This window comes from Seriola aureovittata, chromosome 3 (assembly GCF_021018895.1).
Source record: "Seriola aureovittata isolate HTS-2021-v1 ecotype China chromosome 3, ASM2101889v1, whole genome shotgun sequence".
Taxonomy (NCBI): domain Eukaryota; kingdom Metazoa; phylum Chordata; class Actinopteri; order Carangiformes; family Carangidae; genus Seriola; species Seriola aureovittata.
In genome coordinates this window covers 9,789,638-9,815,705 of record NC_079366.1, presented here as the reverse complement: position 1 = coordinate 9,815,705, position 26,068 = coordinate 9,789,638, and the positions used below count along the sequence as shown (strand labels likewise).

The following is a 26,068-nucleotide window of genomic DNA, read 5'->3' as shown; positions in this document are numbered from 1 at the left end:
AAATGTCCTGAACTTTTACTCCCAAATTTTTACTCACTCTCATCTGCATATTTGCTCCTCAAAGTTTGCATTATAAAAGTAGCTAAAAGTTATACAGAAGATTATTTGGGTAATTCCTGAGATCATGTTGAGTTGCAAAGTAAACCCTGTAATCTGGTTCTCACCGTTCTGCTCGTCTTTCATCTCTTCTTCTCTCCTCTTGTCGCTGTGAAAGGAGGAGGAATGTGTGAAGGTGTGCATGTGAACGATTATACCTACTGTGTGAAAGAGCAGAACTGAAAAAGCAGAAGGATGAAAGACAAAAACTTCCGTCATCTTGATGTGTTGTTTTGCAGACGACTAATGAATAAGGATGACTGTGATTTCCTGAAGTGCAATACGTGTGTGAACAACATGTGAATCTGACCAAGTGACATTTACGATACAGTTTTCTCATTAGCCATCCTCTACTGCCTTTCATTTGCAGCCTGACACACACGGGTTTATTTCGTATCGTTTGATTAAAAAATTAATCTCAGTAACTCATAAACTCCCAAATGAAACTACTAATCACATTATTAGCCATCTCACATGTCCTGATTCTAACAGTAGATGTAAAGCTGCGTGGCATCATTTCACATCATGTGCTCCTCGTGGGGAGTACTACTGAGCCTGTGACACAATAACATATTGCCCTCTGTGCCTCTGGAGAAGCTTTCTTTCTGAAGTTTGAGAAAATGACATCATCAGGGTTATCTCTGCATTGTGTTGGAGACTTTTAATGTTTAACAGGAAGCTTGAATCATAAACTTGGGGCACGGGGTTTGATTCAGGTGATTTTCATTATTCAATTTTAGTAAAAGAATGACGCATTACTTGGCATGTCCCGGTGGCTTTAGGGTCCATGCGAGTGTCATCCCCCTCTTGCCCCACACAGTTGACGTCACTCTCTGCTAGCTGCCATCCAACAAAAGGCAATTTTATAAGTTAGGAAAGTTCACTGAACCTTTTGTCAAAAGCATTGAGTGGATGAACTGAAAAAGTCAAGGGTCACCTATTTTGAACAAAACTATTTTTGTTCTTCCTAAAACCTTTTAATAGTTATGATGTAAGACATTTTTAGCCGAAAACAGCAGTTAATGTGTCATCGCTAAGGCAGAATTAACCAGAAAATTCTCCATTGTTTCTTCTTTGGTATTGTGTTGTTTGGCACATCCACTTACATATTTAGAGTGTCTGGTTTTATTTATCTCCTCCCCTTTTCACATGAGCTAAATGTTTCACTTTCTCTCTTCTTTGCTATTATTACATTTCGTTTCCCAGCACTTACCCAATCACATTAACCTTCAATGATACTGTGTGTAAGTCAATGTATGTGTATGCAATCACCTTGCCCTAGCATTCATTTTAAGTATGGATATGTTTGGTTTGTTTCCACAGAGATCTTTCCAAGAACCACATCTCCTCCCTTGATACCAGCCTGTTAGTTCGTCTCACCGGCCTCCGAGAGCTGTAAGTACACACAGCATTCTGTGTTTGAGTGTTCATACAATTTAATTTATACCCAATCGATCTATCTATCTGCACCTCTGTCAATCCATCTAACTACATATGTACATCTATGTATCATCTATGTGTCAGGTATCTTCAAGGGAATAGGATCAATGTTCTCCCCAGAGGGGTGTTCTGCTGTGGACCACTGTCAGTCCTGTGAGTACAAAGTCTTGAGAAGATGAGGACCTGGCAATGTCAAGGTTGTGAGTGGAGGAAAGGAGAGTAAGGGAGACTGAGGAAGATGAAAAAGAAAGCAGGAGAGAGAACGGCTTGGTTTAGTCTGGATTTAAGTAGGCAGAAATCCCAGGAGTAAGCTAGCTAGGCCAGAGAGCATTCACAGAAAACACACACACACACACATACCCACACATGCATGCACGCACACCAATCACTGCACGATTAAGTTCAATTACAGCTTACTGCTCCAGGCTCCCACTACGTCCTTCTATCCCTCTCTCCATCTGTCCATCCCTCCCTTCCTCCATCCATTACCTTATTTCTTCCACCCATTGAATGGGTGTTTAAGCGTGTGTGTGTGTGTGCGCGTGTGTGTGTGTGTGTGTGTGTGTGTGTGTGGTGTGTGTGTGTGTGTGTGTGTGTGTGTGTGTGAGATGAGAGAGGACTCTGGTGGTTTCCATCAGTTCCTTCCAAAACCACCACACAACGGCCCCATTATGTAGCCTACTGCATGGAGGAGAGAGGGAGGGAGAAGGAGATCATGAGTGGAGATGGAAAGGGAGAGGAGGGAGTGAGGAGTAAAGGACAAGAAATAGAAGCATGGAAACAAAGCTGGAGAGCAGAATGGTAGAAGCATCAAACGTTTGAAATGTTATCTGTTACTCTGTACTTCAATTTTTTGGGATATAAATTATGTTTTTATTCAATCATTCAGTCGTGTTTTGTGTTCAGAAAGTGTTCAGACCCCTTGGATTTTTTTGACAAAAAAGAAAAAAAAAGTTTTTTCCTCATCAATCTACACTCAATACCACATAATGACAAAGTGAAAACAGAACTGCAGATTTTTTTCCAACTGTATTACCAAGGAAAAACTAAAATATCACATTGACATAAGTACGCAGACACTTTGCTATGACACTTTAAATTTAGCCCTAACCCTAACCCTATGTATATCAAAGCAAAAACAAAGCCATGAGGAGCTGCGTACAGAGCTCAGAGACAGGATTGTGTTAAGGCATGGACCTAGGGGAGGTTACAAAAACATTTCTGCTGCATTGAAGGTTCTTCCCAAGAGCACAAACTGAGACAAACTTCCAGAAGGACAACCATCACTGCAGCACTCCACCAATCTGGGCTTTATTGCAGAGTGGCCAGACGGATGCCTCACTTCAGTGAAAGACACATGAAAGCCGCTTGGAGTTTGTAAAATAACCCTAAAGGAGTGAGAAACAAGATCCTTTAGTCTGATGAAACCATGATTGAACTGTTCTGCCTCAGTTCTAAGCGTCGTGTATGGAGGAAACCAGGCAACTCATCACCTGCCCAATACCATCCCACCAGTGAAGCATGGTGGTGGCGGCATCACGCTGTGGGGGAGACTGATCAGGGTTGAGGGAAGGCTGAACAGAGAAAAGTACAGAGATATCCTGAATGAAAACCTGATCCAGAGCGTTCAGGATTTCAGATTGAGTCAATGATTCATCTTCCTACAGGACAATGACCCTGACCACACAGCCAAGACAACACAAGAGGAGCTTAGGAACAACTCTGAGTGTCTTTGAGTGGCCCAGTCAGAGCTCTGACTTGAACCCAATCGAACATTACTGGAGAGACCTGCTGTCCACTGACGGTCCCATTCAAACCTGACTGAGTTTGAGAGGATGTGCAGAGAAAAACAGCAGAAAATCCCCAAATCCAGGTGTGAAAAGCCTGCTGCATCATACCCAAGATGACTTGAGGCTGTAATCGCTGCCAAAGGTGTTTCAACTAAGTCCTGAGTAAAGGGTGTGAATATTTATGCCATTGTCATATTTTAGTTTCTCCTTACATTTGCCAAAATTTTTAAAGTCGTGTTTTAAATTTGTTATTGGGGTATTAAGTGAATTGATGAGGGGAAAAAACGATTCTTTTTAAATATTAGCACAAGACTGCAACATAACAAAATGTGTGAAAATGAAAGGGGTCTGAACACTTTCTGAATGTGCTGTATATGCAAGTGATATGAGTCATTTTTGTGTAAAGAGGATGTGAGAATGCATGAATTTCTTTGATAAACACAAATCTAAAAGTCATTTTGCATAACTGCATCTATTAACAGTTGGATAATTCATTCATCTAATGATTCAGTTATTGGCTTTTTTTAGTCAATGACAAATTCACAGTGCATCGATCTTGCCGAAATATGATATGTATCATGGTCATTGTCACAAATTAGTGCATTTAAAAAAAGTTTTGTTTTAATGTCAACAGTGATTTGTCTGTTTTTTTTCCATCAGCGATTTGAGCAAAAACCAAATCACCACCATAGAAGAGAGAATATGCGACAATCTATGCAATTTAACTCAAATGTAAGTAATCACCATTCACTGTTAGTCTTCTTGTATCTCTTTGTCTTTCTTCTCCCCAATAGATATAAAAATATGAAATGATGAATCAAATATAATTGTAACCTATTTATATACACACACACACACACACACACACACACACACACACACACAGCATTTGTACAAACACATACATCTGATCACACATGCTTAAATAAGCAGCATTTTTCCAGTTAACTCGCCTACACACAAGATGAATGAAGCTTTATTTCAGACTGGAGTGGGAGGTAGTGAGTAGTAATTATCCCTCACCAGGTCTTTTAGATGAGAAAAGATTTGTTCTTGTGCAAAGTCTGGAGCTGAGCGCAGCTAAACGGGCAACTCGGTAACAAGCTGTAAGACATGTTATGTAATCTTATTGCTTCCATCTCTTGTTCCATATATTCACCACCTAACCCCCTTTCTCCCCATGTTTCCTCAATATTTTTTTTTCTCCTTTTCATCTGTCATTCCCATTGCTGCTGCTTCTTCTTATCCCATAATTTCCTTTCATACCTTGTGTCATTATGCCTCCTTCCCCTGGCTCTTTCTTTCTCTTACATCATTTAAAGGAATACACCTTTTTTATGGCTGACATCTTGATAAATCACAGCAGGAAAAACACAGGTTTTTAATAATGACTGTTGTCCATCAAGTCATGCCAGTTTCAGAGGGCCGGTAGTGTACATACTTGTCACTGTCATGACTTAGGGACACTTCATTGGAGCAGAGCAAAAATTAATGTTATTAATAACACCTGTGTTTTTTTTGCCATGAGAGGTCAAAATGTCTGCTGAGGAAAAAGTCTGTGAGCGAGGGGAGCGAGCTAGCCTAGTTCTGCCAAAGGTGCCATATCTAACTACACTTTCTATCTTCCAATATTGACATAATGCTTTAATTAACCGTTTTACACATTGGAGCTGCAATGCTACTTAAAGTAACTACCGCCGGCTGCCTGCCCTCCAGATGTCTGCCGTTATTGTGGCTAGTGTGCTAGCTAAACAGATACAACATCTATAATTTTATTTTTGTTGAAAGGGATCTTTTAAAGCTTTTGGCAGGTGCTAACCGTTAGTTAACTGATATTTCTCATTTAACACAATTTGGTCAGCAAACAAGTGCATTTTGTAAGATGTTGCAGCATTATTTTAATGCAAAAGATGAAATTTGTAACTTTACTTCATCTCACACACTATTTTATGTAATTTCAGCACTTACAAATTATCTATTAAAGCTAATCACACTTAGACTGCCATCTTTGTTGTGACTAACAGTTCAACTATCATTTGAAGTACCTGATATACCTGTTATTTGCACCTGCTAAAGTGAATCATGTGCTCCAGTATCTTATTTAGGTTTACGTTGTTGTGGCCAGTTGAGCTGTTTCAAGTACCATTTACCAACATGTTGCTGAAAGTAATGTGAGTTTTAATGGCACATACAGTATTATTAACAGTGGTGTCAGCGGGACTCAGCCCCTCGTGTTTCTGTGAGCGCCGCCATATCACACCATTACTCATCCAGTCAATTCTTCCACCTTGTCCCCTCCTCCAGTGACCTGAGCAGTAACCCCTTTGAGTGCGACTGTAAGCTGTTCCGGTTGGTCAGCTGGCTCCAGGAGAAAGGTGTACGAGTTCGGCGTCCGGACGCCATGCTCTGCAAACACCCTCCTGAGCTCCGCCACCAACCCCTGTTGAATGTCAGCCTGCTCACCTGTGGTATGAAACAAATACACGCTAACACTTGTAAATTTTCCAAGTCACAAAAATTCACTTATGTATTCAGGATAGTGTGGGAACTTTGTTGCACTAAATGAAGTCTCTTTCGCAGTTATTAGTCCCAATAAGATGTGAGCTGCTTTTGAGCCAGTATATAATCTGATGCCTGAGAGGCTCAGCCCGTGGAGAGAAAGACATCAATCAAGTGCATGTTTGATGATAAGCAAGCAGGCTTAATACTTACTAGTTGCTTTTGGGTTTAAAACTCACATCAAAGGACAAAAATAATGTTAATGTATTATGCAATCATTGTGAAATTCAGAAATTATAAAAATAAACCATTCATCTGTCAGAGATGGTCTGATGCTGGTTAGAATTATAGATGACAATGTATGTATGTATAAGGAATGTCCTAAAGTTATATTAAGTAAGCCCTTAAATTCTCCGTCTCGTCTTCAGGTCTAAACTATGCAGGTTGTCTTGAGGACAGCAGCAGTGGAGCAGGGGGACGGAGTGAGCTTGTTATCTTCTCTTCCTCCACACCCGGAAATTTTACACGTGAACAGTGTAACAGTGTGTGTTTTGCTGCATCACACCGCTATGGGGGTTTGGGGGCAAGGCATGAGTGTCTCTGCAGCACAAACTCTGAGCCCAATTTCATCAGTGAATCTCAGTGTTCTGCTGCATGCACAAACCCCCATGTTATGAAGGTACGTAGCTCAGCAAGCACACCGTGGACCCAAATAATAATCATTGCAATGCAAGAGCTTCTGATGTTTAGTGTTTGCATCATAAAGAGCAGCTCGTAATGGAGACCTCCCTTTGTGTAGCCTCTTTCTCTGGGTTTTTTTCTTCGTGTGTAAACACATCATTCAGGATTTCCTCTAAGCCTTCCTATAATCTACCAACAACTTCCCTCTGTGGCTTGAATGACTTTTCTACATCCTCAGATTCAGTTTCCTGCAGGATTGCTTTACAGAGGAACTCAAGAGAAGTTATTCAATACTCAGACTGAAAATTAAGATTTGTTTATTTTAAATTGGAGAAGTTCATAAGTTTCATTAAAACCACATTTCTATTTAAAACCATAAAAAATAATAGTGAAACCACAAACATCTTAACAATTAACTGTAAAAACCATTTTATTTTACTTTTAAAAACCTCCTCTTCCTCACATGGTTTCCTTCGATTCACAGAAATGTGGGTGGACTCTGGCTCATGATGTGTTTGCGGTGGACTTCTCGATCTCACTGAAGCGTCTCCCAGTGTTCAGTGTTCATGACCACATCAGTCTGGCCGCCACTTCCTCTGTCAGTCCGGTGACGCTGTCCTGGGACTTTGGTGACCTTTCATCTCGAGTCAACACTACAGGAACAGGGGTGACCACAGCAGCTCATAAATATGGACTTCCAGGTCATTATCCAGTCAGTGTGATGGCCTGGGCTGGACACAAGGAGGTGAGAGAGAAAAAATAGGAAATCATTTTTTATTCTTCTCAACGATATAAAAGAACAGGTATTTTTCTCAATGTTTGAAGTATTATGTCGTATATATTTGTGACTTCTATGCATGCTCAGACCTCTGCACGCGGAGAAGTGATCGTGACAGTTCCTCCTAAACTGGAGCTGCGTTGTCCACCTCTCGCTGTGGCCAATAAGAGCCTAGAGTTCACACTTGTCAGCTGGGGCTCTGTTGACGTGGATGTCGACTGGAAGATCACAAAGGATGGTGTCCAAGTTGCCAAAGGTAAGATACATCAACACTCTGAGCTCTGAGCAGCTGATGGTCAGCTCAAGTTTTTTGAAGGTCATCTTTTTAGTAATAAAATAGTAATTACATCTTTCCATGATGTTGCAAGTGGGTCTTCAAAAGATCTGGGAAATCATGTGACTCATGTCTGTCGTCCACCAGCCTCGCCTCACTGTCCAAAAGACGGGGTGTTCCAAGCCGAGTCCTCACACTGTTTCCAGATAGTTCCAGGGGAGATGAGCTGGACCGACGCTCGACAACAGTGTTCTGACCGCGGCGGGGATCTGGCAACAGTCAGGATTGATGCACTGCGTAACCTGCTGGCACACAAAGTCACACAGTGAGTGTTTTCTGCCTGTATGGAGAGCAGAAGTGGGGCCCCAGCATCCCTCTGATTTTATGCTATACTGTTGTATGTTTATGCATGTTAATGCTCTTCAATATTCATACGGTATCAGTAGAAGAGACCAGGCCCTGCAAAAAGTTGGCAGGTACAGAACAGATTACCTGCCAGCTCTGTGACACAATGCTTCATCCCTGTTTGCATTACAAAGTTAATAGTTCTCACCATGTTGCAGTCTGTTTGCAGAAGCGACAGCCAAAGAAACACTGAAACAGACAACAAATACTCAAAACAGATGTTGAACTTTCAATCACTGACAATCTCAAAAGTGCATGGTTTGGATAGGGATGTGTGTAAAACGTGTTTTTCTTGCTTCTCTCTTCATGTCTGTGTGAACCTTCAGGCTTATTTGATTGAATGTGCCTCTTTTTGTTTGTATGTTTAGGCATGTGTTGTTCAGGCATGAGGCTGTTTTTAAGGGCAGTACTTTTCATTATTTATTATTCACTGTTTATGAATTTCATACCTTGAATTTTGCTGCATGGATTAAGTGAGTTTGTCATCTATTCATTTGTTTTTGTTTATTCTGTGACCGTGTAAAAATGCTTTAACGCTTTTTTTCTCACATAGTATAGTGCATATTCACATGCACACAGATCGTGACATCAGGCTTAGCCATAGGGATTAGCTTTGACTTCCACAAATACTCTAATGTTTCTTTGCTGTCTGTACTGCACATCTGTATGATGCACTATATGTGGACGTCACTCTGGCTTTGGCTTTGGCTTTGTTACAACAGAAAAGTATCTGACCTTGCGCTGGTCTGCAGACCACCAGTGTTTGGTGTTTAGGTCAGAGAAGGTTGCAAAAAACACATCTGTAAAAGCACAGCTGCATTGTAACTTTAACACCCTGGGAGGAGGAGTCCACAGTTCATGGTGTGTGTGTGTGTGTGTGTTAATGGGTAGAGACCCTGCCCTCAAAGTGGATGAGGGAAGAAAACACCTGCTGCAGATGGAGCTTATCCCATCTCTCCTCTGCTCGTGTTTCTCCACCCCCTCGCTTATATAAGTATCTTCTTTTTTTTTTAATCAGTCCTTGTGGGGTTTTTTTTTTTTGCTACAAAGACCCCTTTTCTTGTTCCCCCTCTGCTGGTATTTTTTAACCCTTGTCCACTCTTTTAGATGTCGTTTTCTCAGATGTGAGTCGTCGGCCAGTGTAGAAAAGTCTGACAAAAAAGAAAGAAAGAAAACAAGACAGAGAAATAGCTTGTGAAATTTTTGACATGGACTTGATTCCATTTTCTGCCATTTGTTTGTACATCATTGCGCACACACAGCGACTTTCCTTTTGGTGGGGGGGGGGGCATTTTGTTTTCAGTTAACAGCTTATGACAGAAAGAAAAGTGGGAGCAGGGGCAGGGGGTGAGGGGGGGAAGTCCATTAGTGGACTCATGGAGTGAGAACCCAATTTGGCAATCACAGGGACATGCTAAATATCTGACATCGCCTCTGTGACATCCCATTGGGGTTCAATCAGATCCCATTTTCATGCTTTCTCTTTCCTGCAATCATTGATTGTTGAAGGCAAGCTGGCACATAATTCACTAACTTCATTGTCACTTATTGAGACCTAATTCAAATGATTGTTGAAATGATTCAAGCCTGGGTGTTGTGTAAGGAGGTTTGTGTGGAGTGTTGTTCCTTGTCTGACAGGAAGATCATATTCACAAGGACATGCAAGATGTTTTTATTATTATTATTATTGTTTACCATTGAATTGCTTGTATGTCCTTAGATAGTTTCATGTGGAATTTGTCTTTTCTTACATTTGGTAATGTTTGTTTCTGTGTCTTTCTCTGTATGTTTCAAGTGAAGGAGACAATTTTCCAGATCTCAGCAGCCACAAAGCGAAATGTCAAGCAGTTGTCATTTTAATCTGTGTGTTACCTGTCCGTTGCTGCCGCAGGGAGCGAGGTGTGTGGCTGGGCTTGAGTGATGTCAACTCTTCAGGCAAGTTGCACTGGGTAAACGGCTCAGAGGCACAAGAGGGAGAGGAGGGTCTGCCACATCGCAATGCCAAGCGTGCCTATGTCTGCCAGTACAGGCCTCAAGGTAAGCTCCATACATTCACAGTGACACTGACACATGCACACAAAATGTAAAGCTGTTCACATACCTAGAAATCCACACTCAAAACTGAAGAAAACTGAGGCACAGATTCAATACAAACACTGTGTTCCTTAAATCTCTCTGTGCCTAAGTTGTTTGGGGCAAAGACCTGAGATTTCAGCCGCCTTCACTATCAGTTCTATGTAAATTAACTGGCACAAACAAGCATAGAAATAAACAGCCTTTTTCATAACTAATCACAAGCACAAGACTGAATCCCTGAAGCACCATTTATAATTGGAGCACACTTGGCATTGATACAAATTGCTCCTTGTGAAAGAAGCATCCAGAGACCGTTCTCCATCATTTTCAGCACTATGATTACATCAGAATAATATTCTGAGACAAATTTGTCTCTGTGATTGATCACGTTTTCAGACTAGATGGTTAGGAAGGAACAGAATTAATTTTTATCTGTATAAATATACAGCACTTGTCAAGGACTAAAACATTACATTTATTAAAATTTCCATGGGCCATACAATTCTGAAAGCTGTAGAAAATAAGCACCCTTCATAGCCTAATTCTTTAAAGTATTTATATGTACCGTAGTACAAATCATGTTTGATTGCTGCAGTAAAATTGCTGCCATTTTGAATGTCCAAACACAAAATAAGTGTTTACCACATCTAGATGTTAAGTGGACAACATAATGTTGGTGAGTCGGTGTTAAACATATGTTAAGACATGGGAACAATCTCAGTTGGAATAAGTATTGCTGGATGCAGGCAAAATAACCCACTGCAGTGCCAGGAAAATGGAAAGCCAGTGACTTTGTTATCATCTTGGAATAGAACGTGTTCTGCAGTTAACTTAAAACAACATTTGATGTAACACTTCATTTGGTGCTGACGTAGCTCAAGCAGAAGTTAAGCCGGACTGACGACATCAGCCTGCTCGATAGGAAGGGCCTTGATGAGGCCGAACTCCTCTCAAAATATGTACAACAGTCGTCAGAGAAACCAGCACTGTCTAGATGCCTTCAAAGCTTAACAGGAATTCAGTGCCATGGCATTAAATTCATTGTAGATGTGCGGCAAGTTGTAGTTTGTGTGTGTGTGTGTGTGTGCGTGTGATTGTGAGTACTGCCTACCTGCCTGCCTGGTGGTTTAATTGCGGTTCTTTGGTCGTGTCCCTCTTTGATTCTGTCTCTGCGTTTGTGTCAGTCTGCAATGAGAAGATACATTCTAGCTCTACCAAGGTGTTCTTCCTTTGGCTTTGTTTGGCTTGTTTCTTCAGAGGGTTGTTCTCTCTCTCACTTCTTCCTCTCTCTACTCTTCTCAAGTCTGTGTCGACTGCAGTTGCTCCATCATTTCATATAAATTGCCTCCGCTGCCTCTTTCTTCTCTCCTCTTTTTAAATCCCTCAATCTTTCCTCCTCCTTTGTCACCTTGAGTTAATTCTGATTCTGCCACTACAGTTCGTGTTCCAGATGCAGGGATCTACATGGTGGGACTGGCTGTGTTTACCTCCAATAATCCTTTACTCCGTGCCCCAGCCGCTCTGCTCTCTGCTCCACAACCTCCCAGCAGTGGCATAGAGGTGAGGAGGAATCTCAGCTTGTTCATTTAAACATCGTATTGTCTTCCTCAAACCTTCTTTAGTCAAATTCTTTATATGTTTTCTCTATTTCCCCAAATTTTTTTCTCGACTCAGATGCTGTTGTTCCCATCTCTGAGCTTTGTTCAGGCAGGTCGTCTGTCCTCCCTTGAGTTCGTCACTCAGGAATTCAGCTCACAAATCCACGTCCGATTCCAGACCTACAGGCCTCACTGTCATTATCCCGGCCTGCACCTGCTGCTACCCAGTGAGTCGCACACAAAAGCACAGAAACACACTCTCTCTCACACACACACACACACACACACACACGCATACACACTAACACTGACTTGGCATAAAAAAACATCTGCACATTTCTGATGAGTGTCAGCAGGTGTTAAAAAAACTTATAAGCCACCTGCACCCACACTTCCTGTCAGACAAAAACATCCCCACACACACACACACACACACACACACACACAACACACACACACACACACACACACACACACACACACACACACACACACACACACACACACACCAACCAGCCTTGTCTAAAGTTGTTAGGTAGATGAACATGAAAGAAGAGTTTGAATGGAAAGTAGGGCAAAACAGAAGAGGGAAATGAGACCAATCAAGGTCACCTCCCTTCTGAGCTCCTTCCTGTCCTTGTCCAGATACACAACACATTACTGCAACACTGCGTGGCACATGGCACAAAAGACTGAGATGCTTTCTGTGTTTTTTTTTCTGCATCTCCACTGAGACATAGCAGCAAAGATGTGCAACAGACAGAAGAGCAGAGAGCAGATGCACGTGAAAGATGTGAGAAACAGAAATCCACAGAGAGGCGAGCAGCTTGTTAAAGATCTAGGTGCACGTTTTCTGTAAACCTTTGTGACTGCAGCAGTAGGAGACAATAAAGATAATGAGATTATGCATCTGGATTATTAATTATACAGAAAGCAAGTTTGCCCTACCCCACTTGAAGGTGGATATCAGCCCAGCACATTAATTATCTTCCGAATACAAACACACAAAACACACACACTCAGATCTTTCACACTGACATTACCCAAGTTACAACTTTTTGGCATTGTTCTGAAGAGATTTGCTTGTTTGATTTAATCTTCATCCAGTAATTCATTGCCTTACCATAATTCTTGTTAGATGTAAAGTGGCCACATTGACGCATCAGCTTTAGATCCAGATTTGTTTGTCTGGTGTTTTTGTACTTTTCCTTAAAGTATCACTTTGTGTTTTAATTCAATTTGTCTAATTTTATTTACAATATAACTATTACTATACATTAAGAAGAATAAGGAATAAGCATATATGAATAGGCTACAGCAGGTGGTGAAAAGAAAAATACTATTATACTTTTACTCCACTAGATTTCAGAGGAAAGTATTGTGCTTTTTGCTCTACTATATTTATTCAACAGCTATAGTTACTTTTACTTACAAAACACATGAAACAATTTCCTAGAGCATACTACCCAAAGGTGTATAAAATAGTTATCTGCTTATTAAATAATAATAGTTATCTACATATTAAATGGGTGGAGATAAAATTAGCTCCACTTCCACTAGATACAATATTAAAATGCTGCTACACGGTGATGCATCAGTAATAATCCAGTAATTATAATATGACATTCAGGGTCATTCTGCAGCATAATGAGAAACAGAGAGTCAAGGGAATAGGAAAAGTTAACATTTGGTCTGTTCTGTATTCTTTTGTGTGTTATGTTCTAACTTCAATAAAAAATGAATGATTTAAACAAAAGGCATCTTGTGTCTCAGGCTGTGGAGGTCCAGTGTGCGCTCCAGTGGCCGTTTGTGTCCCAAATGACACCAGGACTGGTGATCCACCCTGTTGTCCCCGAGCAGAGCAGTGGTGTCCCTTCCAACTGCGATGCTTGGCCCTCTCTAGTCCCTGCCAGCCATCCTCCTGTCCTAACTGCACCCACGCTCACCGCCTGCCCCCTGGGGCGCTGAGGCCCCGTTATACCCTACAAAATGAGGTTGTCTTCACTCTACCAGCAGGACCAGCTGCACATGTAGTGGTGAGGAGATTTACTTTTTTGCCTCCACACAAACAGGGACAGAGTTTTTAGTGTTTTTGCTTTGGAAATACAGAAATCCCAGAAGAAATGTCCGATGACTGTTTGATGATGGCCAGCTTTAGTTTGAGGGTGTTTACAGCCGGATAGGATAAACAATTAACGGACTGCAGCTGTTGTGCAAGGGCTGCCATTTGACTGCAACAAAAAGAAGCAGATTAAGTTTTGATTAAATAAAGAAGACACACAGTTGGTGATGTGCAATATTATGTTCATCTACCTGACTTTCATCTGTATTTGCCTGTAACTTACACTCTCCTGATCCCTCTTGCTCCCAGCTTCAAGAGCAACTGGAGGACCTTCTGGTTTCCCGTGGTGATGTCATTGCCCTGCAGCACGATGCTGGACCCGCCTCCCTACTCCGCTGCCAGTCCTCCCCACACTCACCGTGGCGACAACCTGTTTTAGCCCTCAACCAGTCGGAGTGGTTTTGGATCAACAACACAAGACAGACAACAGATAGCTTGGCTGACCCTGACGCTGACCCTCTGCCTGACCCGGAGCTTGACATGGAGGTACTGGTGGAGGATGGCGAGGGAGGGTGGCTGGAGGAAGTAGTCTGCCCCGTCAGAGTGCTCTATGTGGGACACAGTGAGACCCAGCTGCAGGGAGCACAGCTGTCTGCTGGTTTATCCCAGCCTGGACTTTACAGCCTGCTGGTAAGACATCAAAGCAGCATGTCATATCCCAGCATGCATCTGGCAGATATCAACATACATGAGGAGGCCACATAAGACTGTAAAACATGTACTGTATCAATTCTTCTGTAAAAGTAAAAATGCAATTAACTTAAAATTTTGCTTTGGATGAAATTACATGTAATAGGATCTTCTATGTTTAAATCTGTCTATAGAGATTAATATAATTTGGAGATAAATATTTTATATTTATCTTTATATTTATCTCCATTTATCTCCATAATATTTTTTGTCACCACATACTAATCAATCAACACCCATCAAGTGTCTGTAAAATTATTTGTCCTATATTGGTACATCTGTTGTATTGACCTCGTAACCATGACCAAATGTAATTTGATCAAATCCAGGTGACTTCTGCTGAGCCATCATACCCAGCCTCAGCATCATGCCCATTGCGGGTAGTGCCCCCTCTGGGCTTGACGATCCTACACCCCCTTCCTCAGAATGGCACCCTGTACCTGCAGCCCAACGACACCCGCCTGCTGCTCTGTGTCCAGTCTCGCTACGTAACAAAGGCTTCTCGCCGGGGCAGTAATCGGAGCGTGATCTTCCAGTCAGAATGTCCATCAGAGTTTTCGTCCAGCCCGTCGCTCTGTCGGCCCGGGCCGAGCGCAGGGTCTGGGGTCAAAGCTGCCGAGCCCAGCCTGTATGCAGTGCTGGACCTGAACCTAGGAGTAGAGGAGCAGAGGAGTCCGGTGCAGGTGGAGCTGGAGGCCCACAACAACGTGACAGAGGCCAGCCTGATTATGGTCGTCCACCTGGAGGAGCCCCTCAGAAGACTGGTGGTGCAGCCACACCCTGCACACAGGGTGCTGATGGAGTCAGTTGTGGTAAGTGTTTGCTCCCAAGTACATTTATTTGGTGTGAGGTTGTGCTATTAAGAATTCATATTTGATATTGATATGTCTTTTTTTTTAATCACGTCTTTATATCTAAGTTTATATGTTTGTGTGTGTTTTAGAGCTACACAGCATCCGTGCTTGAAGGCTCCAGTCCCACATTTAAATGGACAGTGGATGACAAGCCCTACTTCACCTATTACAACACTGTTCTCAACGTCATCTACCAGCATGCCGCAGTCTATAAACTCACAGTGCGTTTCTGTCAACTCAACTGTGAATTCAACATTAGTCAAATTGCTTTCGTACTTGCAAACTGTCTCCCCTGTTGCATGCAGGAATATTAATTGTTTGGATTAGGTTTATATGTGACAGGTTTGTTTTTAATATCCAGCTTTTTAATGGGGCATCCACAAACAGTGACAAATTGTGTGCATATTAAACAACTTCAGCTGTGACTCTGCAGCTTTTTGTTTTGTGCTAAGAATTTGGACAGTAAGGTTTAACTTGAAGGTTTTCCATTTGTAATCAGACAATTTTTAATTTAAGTAATTACAAGATTAGATTTTGTTAATTGCATCTGAAAGAAAGAACTCTATTGCACATACAAGCCCGAATTGATTATTCTGTAGTAACACAGTTGTCATATGTTAAAATTGGTCAACACAACGCTCTCTGTATTACTCTAAAATCACCAGAGTTATTAGCATTTTGGTTTTCTTGAAGACCTTCCTGGATCATTGATTATGCAATCTGCTGATTATTGTCAATTAACTGTTGGTCTAGAAAATGTCAGAAAACTGTGAGAAAGTTCCCAGAGTCGGAGTTGATGTTTTCAAACCTTTTCTATTGTATTAATCAATTATCAAAATAGTTAGTGTGTAATTAACAAGAGACCTGAACACCAACAACACTTTTTCAAGTTTTTATCCACTGCCTTCAGCCATCTTACTGGTTGTGTGTCATGTCTTTCAGGTGACGGCCATGAACCATGTCAGCACCCTCACAGAGCATTTCAACGTGACGGTAGACCGCCTGCAGCCCATGGCCAACCTCACAGTGAAGGGTGTGCCAGATGTGGTCCCTCAGGGCTCCACTCAGACTCTCACCACTTCTGTGCTCGTGGACATGTCTGTGGCTGCCACCTTTCGGTATGAAGACGGGGGGGGGGGGCAGATGGAAAGAAGCATTGAGCAAATAAGATATATCTTGTCTAGTGTTTTTTTAAACAGAAAGTATAATAAAAAGCTGCCTCTTTTTCTCTCTGTCTCCTATTCTATTTATTTTTAAGACAAAAACAAGCACTGCATCTGTTTGTGTTTGGCTGCTTGTTTCTTCTCCTCTATCTGTCTCTCTCTCTCTTTCTCTTTGCTCTTTTCTCTGTTTTCATCTTCCTGTGCGCCATAATAACACTGCAGCAGTCATACCATGCAGAGCCTTGGATTTATAACCGTGTGGTTAAAGCAGATTGCTGACAAGAATTTTCCCTTCTGCTCGGCTGTTTCCCCTGTACTTTTTTTTTTCTTTTTTCTTCCACTCTTTCTCTTTTGCTCTTTTCCCTCCCTCCCTCTTTCGCATTCCCACCCTCCCAACTGTGGTGCACTCTTTCACTTAGTTTCCTCCACTCTCACCATTCTTGGTCCAGAGAGGCTTCCTGAGTTTTGAGTTTCCACTTCTCCTCGTCCAAACCCTCTATTGCCTCGTCAGAGAAGATTCCTAGTGACTGTGTGTGTGTGTGTGTGTGTGTGTGTGTGTGTGTGTGTGTGTGTGTGTGTGTGTGTGTGTGTGTGTGTGTGCGCGCGCGCGCGCGTGTGTGCGTGTGTGCGTGTGTGTGTGTGTGTGCGCGCGTGTGTGTGCGCGCGTGGGTGGCTGGGCGGAAATGGTTATCAGTGCATCTATTCATCTAACCTCCATGTATTTCTCTGAAGCTCCTCTACTAATGGTTTTACATTGTCTTTGTTACGCTGCAGATGGTCTTTTGGTGATGGGGGATATAAGGAGTTTGAATACAAGCCTCCCTACGACTCCGCCCTCCTCTGCCCAGACTCGTCCAACCAGGTCCTCCTAAGCAACAATGTCACCTATATCTACTCTCAGCCAGGTAACCCCTCACCCATCTACCTATCAGCAGTAGTAGCAATGAGTAATGTAGCGGCAACCAATTTGTTTCAATTTAAGCAATGTTAAAATGTCTTAAGAGCGTGGGTAGACAGTGGCATATAAATAATTTTACCTCCTTTTTCTTGCCCTCTCTTCCTTCCCTCTCTCTGTACAGGAATATACACCGCGCTGGTGTCCGTGTCCAATCGTTATGACAACATTAGTCAGAGCATCAACATGAGTGTCTACAGCATCCTCACTCGTGTTGATATACAAACAGAGCCACGACTCCTCCTTGCTGGCAAATCAGCCGATTTTGAGGCTCACCCTCTGCCCTCACCCTATGGAATTCACTATGACTGGCACTTTGGAGACGGTTCAGCTCCGCTGCAAGGTCGCCGTGTGGCACACACCTATGCACATAGTGGCGTCTTTAATATCTGTGTATCGGTAAACAACACCATCAGTTCTACAGAGGCTTGTGCTGAGATGTTTGTATATGAGGAGATTGAAAAACTAGTAGCCGAAAGCTCTTCTCCCACCGAGCTTCACAGTCCTACTACAGTGTGGGCGCGCCTTGCTTCAGGTAATAACATCACATGGACATTCTCCATGGGTGATGGCACTGTCTACTCTACATCTGAACCTAATGTGTCACACAGCTACATCAAAGATGGCAACTACACAGTGAACGTGACTGCTGCGAACGCTGTGAGCGTTGGTTGGACAATCCTAACGGTGCAGGTGTTTGTGTTCCAAGTTATAAGGATGGAGCCGTCCGGGTGTATCCAAGAGCAGACCCCTGTCAACTTTCTAGCCTGGGTTTCCGGTAACGAATCGGCTCATCTCTATGAATGGTGCTTTGGGGACGGAAGCCCCAACGAGACACACCATGGCAACCCCAGGGTCTCACACACCTACTTGACAGTTGGGAACTACCGCCTCTCCCTGCTTCTCTCCAGTGGTGTCAACAGAGCCACCAAGGCCAACCATCTCAGCTTGGTGTGTGTGCAGCCAGCTTTGACCAACATCAGCCTTGCCCTTGAGAAATCACACTACGCTGTTGGAGAAGAGATCCGGTTCCAGGTCAGAGCTGAGCCAGAGTTTAACTACAGCTATCAGTGGGACTTTGGCAGAGAGGAAGACCTTATGCTCATTCATGGTTCTGGGAATATTGAGAAAATGTATAAAAACCCGGGTCATTACATGGTGACAGTCACTGTCTTCAATAACATCTCCACCAGTAATACCAGTGTTGTGATTGAGGTTCTGATGCCAGTAGGACCAATTGTTATTCAACATAATGGCACTAAGTTCAACAACCTGACGCTTAAAGCACCATATGCTTTCACAACTTCTTCCTTGGCCTCCAATGTCACTTACACCTGGAACTTTGGGGATGGAAATGTGCTTACAGGCCAGAATACGCACCACACCTACAACATTTCAGGAAACTACAATATCACACTGACAGCAGCCAACACAGTAAGCAGAAACCACACTACTTTACCTGTTGCTGTGCTCGAACCAATCCGTGGGTTGACTGTCAACGCCAGCTTGATAAATGTCCCTCTAAATGCATCGGTTCACTTTGAGGCCCAAATGGAGGAAGGAGATGGTGTCCGGTTCTCTTGGATCTTGTGCGACCGCTGCACCTCAATACCAGGGACCCACACCATGTTCTACACCTTTCGCTCTGTTGGCACTTTCAACATCATTGTGACAGCGGAGAACGATGTAGGAATAGCACAAGCGAGTATCTTCCTGTTTGTCCAACGTGAACTTGAGGGACTGCAGGTTTTAGCAGAGGACATCGGAGGAGGCGGAGGCACAGGAGTGGACGGTTGCTGCTTTGCTACAAACCGCGTTCTCCACCTTCAAGCAGGATTAAAGGAAGGAACAAACATGACTTTTACCTGGAACCTCATCAGAGAGCAAGACCCAGTCAGCTCAAGCTTCAACATAAGTGGGAAAAGTGTGGAGGTGAATTTCTCTACGCCAGGTCCATGTGACATCTTTCTCCGGGCTGCCAACCTCCTGGGCCAGCTGTCTGTCAACAGAACCATCCACTTCCTGGAACAAGCCAGAGGCGTGTACCTGCAGATCAGCAACAACCCAGTTGCAGTCAATGCTCCAACTAACCTGACAGTCTTGACTATGGAGGGCTCGGACCTGCAGTACCGCTGGTCTGTGAATGGGGATGTTCTGCCGTGGAACAAGCCCTGGAACACCCACACCTTCATCAGTCCTGGCCAAAAACTAGTAACTGTGGAAGTCTTCAATAAAGTTAGCTCAGAGATTGTGTCAGAGATGGTCAGTGTCCAGGAAGTAATTTCTGGACTAAGGTTCACAGCTACCAATGTGACAGAGCAGAGTTACGTGGCAACAGGTGTCAGTGTCTCGCTCCAGGGAGAGGTCCTGACAGGAACCAATGTGACGTGGATGTGGCTGTTCGAAGGAAGAACAGACACAGGAAGGAAAACTTCTCTGATTTTCCAGGAGCCAAAGCCAGCCATTGTTACTCTGAATGCCACCAATGATGTCAGTGTGCAAGCGATCTCCAGGGAGTTCTTTGTTCAGGACAAGATTCAGGGGTTGGAGCTGAGGGCAAGTACAAAGATTGCAGGAGTCGGTGAGAAGGTGGAGTTCACCATTTCCATGGCAGCTGGCTCGGACGTTTGTATTATCCTCAGCATCAGTGGAGATGCCACTGTCACCCTTCAGCCCAACCATACTTATGACCACATCTTCACACATGTCCACAATTTCACTCGAGTGGATAACTACATGGTGAATCTCACTGCTCACAACCAGGTAAAGTGAAAGGAAATGATTAACGTACAATATACAAAATAAGAGAGTACAATATAGATGCTTTGGCTGGTCATTTTTTTACTGAAGAAAAAAATATACATTTTAAACATTAAAAACAGTCATTCCTACAAGACTATCACATTAACTATAACTCAGCTTTCACTCACTTGTGTTAAAACATGTACAGCTTGTGGGAGCATTTACCAATGAAAAATAATTTTCTACTTATGCCACTCTCTGTGTTAAAACATAAGGTCTGCTATCACTGCCTAACATGGGCATGTTTACACATTTATGCTGACAATCCAGTGACACTATTCTTGGCACACACAGTAGATCCCTCATGGTATCATAGTCTGTGACTTTAATTATCTGCACTCTGCTCCTCACAGAGAGACCTTGAGTCAGTACAGCATGTGTAAAATTGAATTGTTCTCTGAAACATATGATTGAGCATATTGTTGATGTTTGTTGTCATCCTCCCCTCCAATGCGTATTTAAGCCCAATTTCACATGAAGCCTGTATGTTGAGTGTTTGAAAATTGGCGGCAGCCAATTTTCTACGAAAATAAACAGTATGTCATCAGAATAATTAGACAAGTTAATCACGTCTCTACTCAAACATTTAATATTTTAAATCAAATCATGACTACATTATTCTTTTTTTTTTACTCTGATGTCAACAAGATGAAGATAATATAGTCGAACTAATACAGAGCACTTCTCTTTATGTGCTGCAATGTGACAATCCAGGTGAGCTCCAAGAGGCGGCAGGTCCAGGTTAAGGTGATGGAGCCGGTGCGTGGACTTTCCATCTTGGGAAGCTGCACAGCAATCCCTGTTGGCGTGAAGAAATTGTTTGTGGCCAACATCCAGACGGGCAAACCTGTTAGTTTCTTGTGGACTTTTGATCTGCACCACCTCCATCAGGCATCATGTATCGGCAAAGAGGTCAGCTCACTTAAATATTACAGCCTTTGAATATCACAAAACAGCTGTTAAGGTGCACAAGTGGTGATGTATGTCAATGAATCAACCCATCCTCAGGTGTCCTACATGCCAGAAGAGGCAGGTTTATTGACCATCTACCTGAAGGCCTTCAACAACCTGCACGGTCAGAACATCACCAGGCACATCCTAGTGCAGAATCGGCTGACGGCTGCCGTCCTGTATGCAGCTCCTCAGGACACTTTCATCAATAAGACCATAACCCTGATGGCCTCTGTCACACCCAGGTCTAATCCTGTGGAGTGTTTGTGGGACTTTGGTGACGGTTCTACTCCAGTTCACACCAACACCACAACTGTGGGTTATAAGTACAGTCACCCAGGACACTACCGGGTCCAAGTATGTTCCTTTGAATTACATTACTCCATGTAGATCCATTATCTATTTGTTGATCCTTGAAACAAGAGATAGATTAATCGGACAGATGCTGTATGTGAAAGCTTTCCAGTTTTGTGATTTCACAAGCTTGTTTTTTTTCTCCTTGCTAGGCGAACTGCAGTAACCTGGTGAGCTGGGTTTTGGCCCAGGTGGAGGTAAACATCAGTGTATTAGAGTGTGAGGAACCGGAGGTGCAGGTGGTTCAAGCCCCCCGCCTGGCCATCTGGCGATCCCAGCCCACTTTGGTGGAGGCCAGTGTGGATCTGAAAGGCTGTGTACGCTATGGAGCTCAGTACCTCTGGCAGATCCTCTCAACACCCTCCTGTGATAATGACCAACATGGCCGGATTCCCTCTGGAGTGGTGACTCAGCCCGCTCACTCTTTGCCTGTCCCAGTAATTCGCCTTTCAACTGAGGTGGATGTGCGGCGGCTGCAGCTATCGTTGCCTAAGATGGCTCTGGCAACAGGGAACTACAGCTTGGTGTTTTCTCTGTCATATGAAGGTGTGCCGCTAAGGAAGGCTGCCTGTCTGCAGCTGAGTGTCATGGCTGCCAGGTCAGTAGAGAAACACATCATTTTCCCTGTAGAGCTGTTGATCACATACTTTCCCCCCTTTATTTATGGATTCTAAATAATTAATAACACTGCTAGTGATGCACAGTTTGATGCAGTGTGACATTAAAATGACAAGTTGAATTCGAAATTTGCATTGCTATTTTATGTTAATTTTTAACCGGTTTCAGGCTGATGCCAATTATAGAAGGGGGCACCTACAGGGTGTGGTCGAGAACTCAGGACCTGCAGCTCAGTGCGGAGCAGTCCTACGACCCTAACTTGGACCCAGACAGCCAGTCACTACTCCACTACAACTGGGAGTGTCAAAGTACCTCAAAGGTAAGGGCAGGCATGAAGCAAAAGATGATTTCACACATTATAACTGAAAAATTGCTTCTTTTTGTTAAATTAGCAGTTTCTGTTGTTCTCACAAACCATGACATTACACTATATATCGTATAATCAATCCCTCGCCAGGCGTGTGGATTGTTTCATTCTGTTTTAAGAGGTTTGATTTCAGTGGGTAACCTGTTGAAGGTCATGCTATCATTGGGTGTCTAAAAAGAACCAAGTATTACATTAAAATGTGGCTATGTTATGCAGCATACATTATGTAGAATTTACTACTTTACAAAGTCCATATATTCTGAGCAGATTAGTGAATAGTGAATGAACAAGTGGTGTCTTTAAAAGGCTACAAGTACAGTAGAAGCAGAGTACAACAGAGCTCTGTGCTGTTCTGCTTTTGCTCCTGTGGTTAGACAGGATTGTCTCTCTCAGTCTCTCACTGTTTCCTCAGTATTTGGCTTGAATCTAATAGAAATAAAAGAGTGTTGAATTGTCAAACCAAACTCCACTTTCAAACTTTTTAATGGTGAATTCATAAGACAGAGTTTGGAGGACAGACTTGATTCTGCAAAGGAGATTGTGGAAAAATTACGTAATGGTCATCTGGTCCTGACTGAGTACTGTAACTGCCTTCTGAGAGGCTTGGCAGCATTGATGTGAAGAGAACTCAGTTCAGCACAGTTTGTGAGTGTGCCTCTTTAATGTTGAGTGTGTGCGTGCGTGCGCGTGCGTGCGCGTGCGTGCGTGTGCGTGCGTGCACGCGCGCATTGGGAACACATTTTGCCTGTACAGCAAAAGACCACAATATAAAATGCAATGGGATGGGTGTGTCCAAATAGACATTTTTGGTGTGTGTGTGTCTGCACATCTAAGCGGACAGACATTTAAAGGGTTATGTAACTGTTTAGAGATGGCGCTTTGCTCTCCACCCTGACAATTACACACTTGAACGTAAACAACATGCACACATTACACACACACAGCTGTGCGAAGCTGCTGATAAAGAGAACTGCTAATGAAGAAAACGTACTGAGACATGTTGAAGGGCAATAAGTTTGACCACAAAGAGTCAAACAGAGTTGTATATTCATTTAGAAGGACTCAAAGTTGAAGAGATAGAAGCAGACAGAAACACAGTTTATCAAATGTCCTACACTGTCCTGACCTTGGATACAAGTACAATTACGAACACAATAGAGTTGGTTAAAAAAGAAAAAAATATTCAATGTTACAAAAGGTTGATGTTTTTCTCTTTTCTCTAAAGGAGAGCTGGGCACTGCCAACAAAATGACATCAGTTGTGACAGTCTTTATTATACGACTATCCACCTTCATAACATCTTCACAAACAAGAAGATTTAAAGAATATTAAGATATTAATAAAAACATTTTGATTTGTTTGTATATAGTATATTTGTGAAGGGGAAGTAAACATTTGTCTTGTACCATGTACCGTTTTTGAGAAAATAAACATTTCATTTTTAATCTTAGGCTCTCCATTAACATCCAAATGTTCTAAAGTGGTGACTCATTCACTTGCAAATTTTGGCTTCATTAATTCACAAGTTATGTCGGATAAATAAATTGCTATAATTTGAGAATGAATGATGCACAGATGTTTGTTTTGTGTGAACAGATGTTCACAAACAATGTACAACGAATGAGACCACTTGTGTTGTTTTGCTCTTCATGTGGTGCTGAATTGAAAGGACAATGATTGTCTACTCCCCTACTAGCTGTTTGATTAGATGCCCAACCTGAGTAGTTACTGTGAAATGAGTAGGTATTGGGGCAGTGTACAGAATAGGCTGCACAAAGTTGTTAATGCATAGCCTAATAGGATTAATGAGTCACCATTTCGCTCTGTTTGGAACAACTACGGTGTAAAAGTATAAAGACTTTATATTAGCAGAGGTTGGGGGTCTACCTTGTCACCGTATCCCACTGAGCCCGAGTGAAGTGGCTGCTGCAGGCGCACTCTGCTCTTGCCTATGCTGGACTGTAAAACAGTGACGTTACTGTGCGTGCCTTGTAGACTCTACAAACCACGCCTTTTACAACCACAGCCCCTTCAAACCACACCCATTATCATAATTTCATAGTGGCCCCTTAACCTTTTTTTATGCCTTTACTGAAATGACAAATAAGTGCGTACATAAGTAACAATGTAGCCACATGTATGTCTTTTTCTTGTATTAATATCAGTGTTGTGATAATAGTGAAGTTATATCAATATTGATATAATTGCTACAATTATGGCCTCATTTCTCCCTTCCAATTTCTGCTTGCAGGGCCCAGAGCACTGCTCCAGCCTGAACTTTGGCCTGGGCTCCAGCGGTCCAGTGCTGGGAATCTCCGGCTCAGAGCTTGAGGCAGGTGTCGAATACACTTTCAAACTGACCATCAGCAAGGACGGCATGGCACCAGAGTCCACCACACAGACTGTAAGTGTACATAGGCTCCTCCACACATGAATACAAGCATGCTTTAAGTCAGTAGTTTCCAACCTGGGGGGCAGAAGCGCTCCACTAGATCACTAGATTAATGTTTAGGCTCACAAACTAATAGATTGTCTTAAAAAGAATTAAGAAAATGTTCTGCTACACAAATGTGATTAACTTTTGGGTATTCATCTGTAGTCGATGTTTTTTTCTTGTGAAATATGAGGTAGTTTTACGTCTTCAGGCTTCTAACAGTTATTCTAATAAGCAATCTGACAAATTTCAAGGTAAGAAATCATCATTGATAGTAATCAAGCTGTGATGTCACAAGGAGTCCCTCTTTCATTTGAAGGGATTATAAAACAAATATACTTATCAAACAGCAAATAAGAAATGAAGCCCTGCCTCTGATGAAAGCCAGCCTCAAATAAAGGCCTCTTGCCTTCTGCAGTTGAGGTAAATAAAGGTCTCGGACACTTTTTGTGGAGTACAGTATATGATTGTCAGTTTTGGGTTAGGGTTACAGGAGAGCTCATATATCATACTGTCAGCAGTGTTGTTGAGCATGTTAGAAGTGATTTGTCATCAGCCTTACACTCATTCTTTGCCCTCAGCTACAACAAAAAACTCTAAAATCGGGAAGTCAACCTCTGCTGTCCATATTAGGGCTCTGTTATTTGTGACTCACACCAAGCAGGATAAAAATCAGAGTGGAAAAAACTGTTCATGGTGGAACACAGGGGAAGATGTAGTTCAAGCAGTGGTCATGGTTGTTATTGATTGTCCCAGTATTAATGTGGTGAGCTTTTATCAATTCCACAGTAAGGATGTTAAATATTTTCAACATCTATTCAGTCGTGCTTAATTACAAATGCACACTGATATTAAGCATGTACATGTATTGTCACATACTGCCTGTCTGTCTTATATGTGGAGAGATTTCTCTAGGATGGTTGTGAGTATATCAAAAAGTTTTGCAGAACGTTTTTTACTCGTTTGATATTAATCAATCACATTATTCAATGTAATTACAACAATTAGTCTCTTTCACGAATAATTGCACTCAAAATCTCCAGTTCTCGGCCTTCTCCATCATCTATTTATTCTCCAAAATGTTTGTGATGACATCTCTGGTTCATTGATTAACAATTCAA

At 42.5% G+C, this 26,068-nt stretch overlaps 1 protein-coding gene across 1 annotated transcript in view; it reads left to right on the top strand.

Moving 5' to 3' along the window:
• Positions 1-26,068, top strand: part of pkd1a (polycystic kidney disease 1a) — a 69,115-nt gene that overhangs the window by 16,076 nt on the left and 26,971 nt on the right. The window contains exons 2-24 of the mRNA XM_056371818.1: positions 1,420-1,491; positions 1,621-1,689; positions 3,987-4,058; positions 5,631-5,794; positions 6,254-6,504; positions 6,991-7,251; positions 7,372-7,540; positions 7,706-7,883; positions 9,855-10,000; positions 11,478-11,599; positions 11,714-11,864; positions 13,411-13,673; positions 14,009-14,389; positions 14,779-15,261; positions 15,393-15,524; positions 16,246-16,421; positions 17,241-17,371; positions 17,546-20,184; positions 20,938-21,135; positions 21,232-21,531; positions 21,681-22,126; positions 22,315-22,465; positions 24,765-24,917. Of these exons, the coding sequence (XP_056227793.1) occupies positions 1,420-1,491; positions 1,621-1,689; positions 3,987-4,058; positions 5,631-5,794; positions 6,254-6,504; positions 6,991-7,251; positions 7,372-7,540; positions 7,706-7,883; positions 9,855-10,000; positions 11,478-11,599; positions 11,714-11,864; positions 13,411-13,673; positions 14,009-14,389; positions 14,779-15,261; positions 15,393-15,524; positions 16,246-16,421; positions 17,241-17,371; positions 17,546-20,184; positions 20,938-21,135; positions 21,232-21,531; positions 21,681-22,126; positions 22,315-22,465; positions 24,765-24,917 (7,108 nt within the window). The remainder of the gene's footprint in view (positions 1-1,419; positions 1,492-1,620; positions 1,690-3,986; positions 4,059-5,630; positions 5,795-6,253; positions 6,505-6,990; positions 7,252-7,371; positions 7,541-7,705; positions 7,884-9,854; positions 10,001-11,477; positions 11,600-11,713; positions 11,865-13,410; positions 13,674-14,008; positions 14,390-14,778; positions 15,262-15,392; positions 15,525-16,245; positions 16,422-17,240; positions 17,372-17,545; positions 20,185-20,937; positions 21,136-21,231; positions 21,532-21,680; positions 22,127-22,314; positions 22,466-24,764; positions 24,918-26,068) is intronic.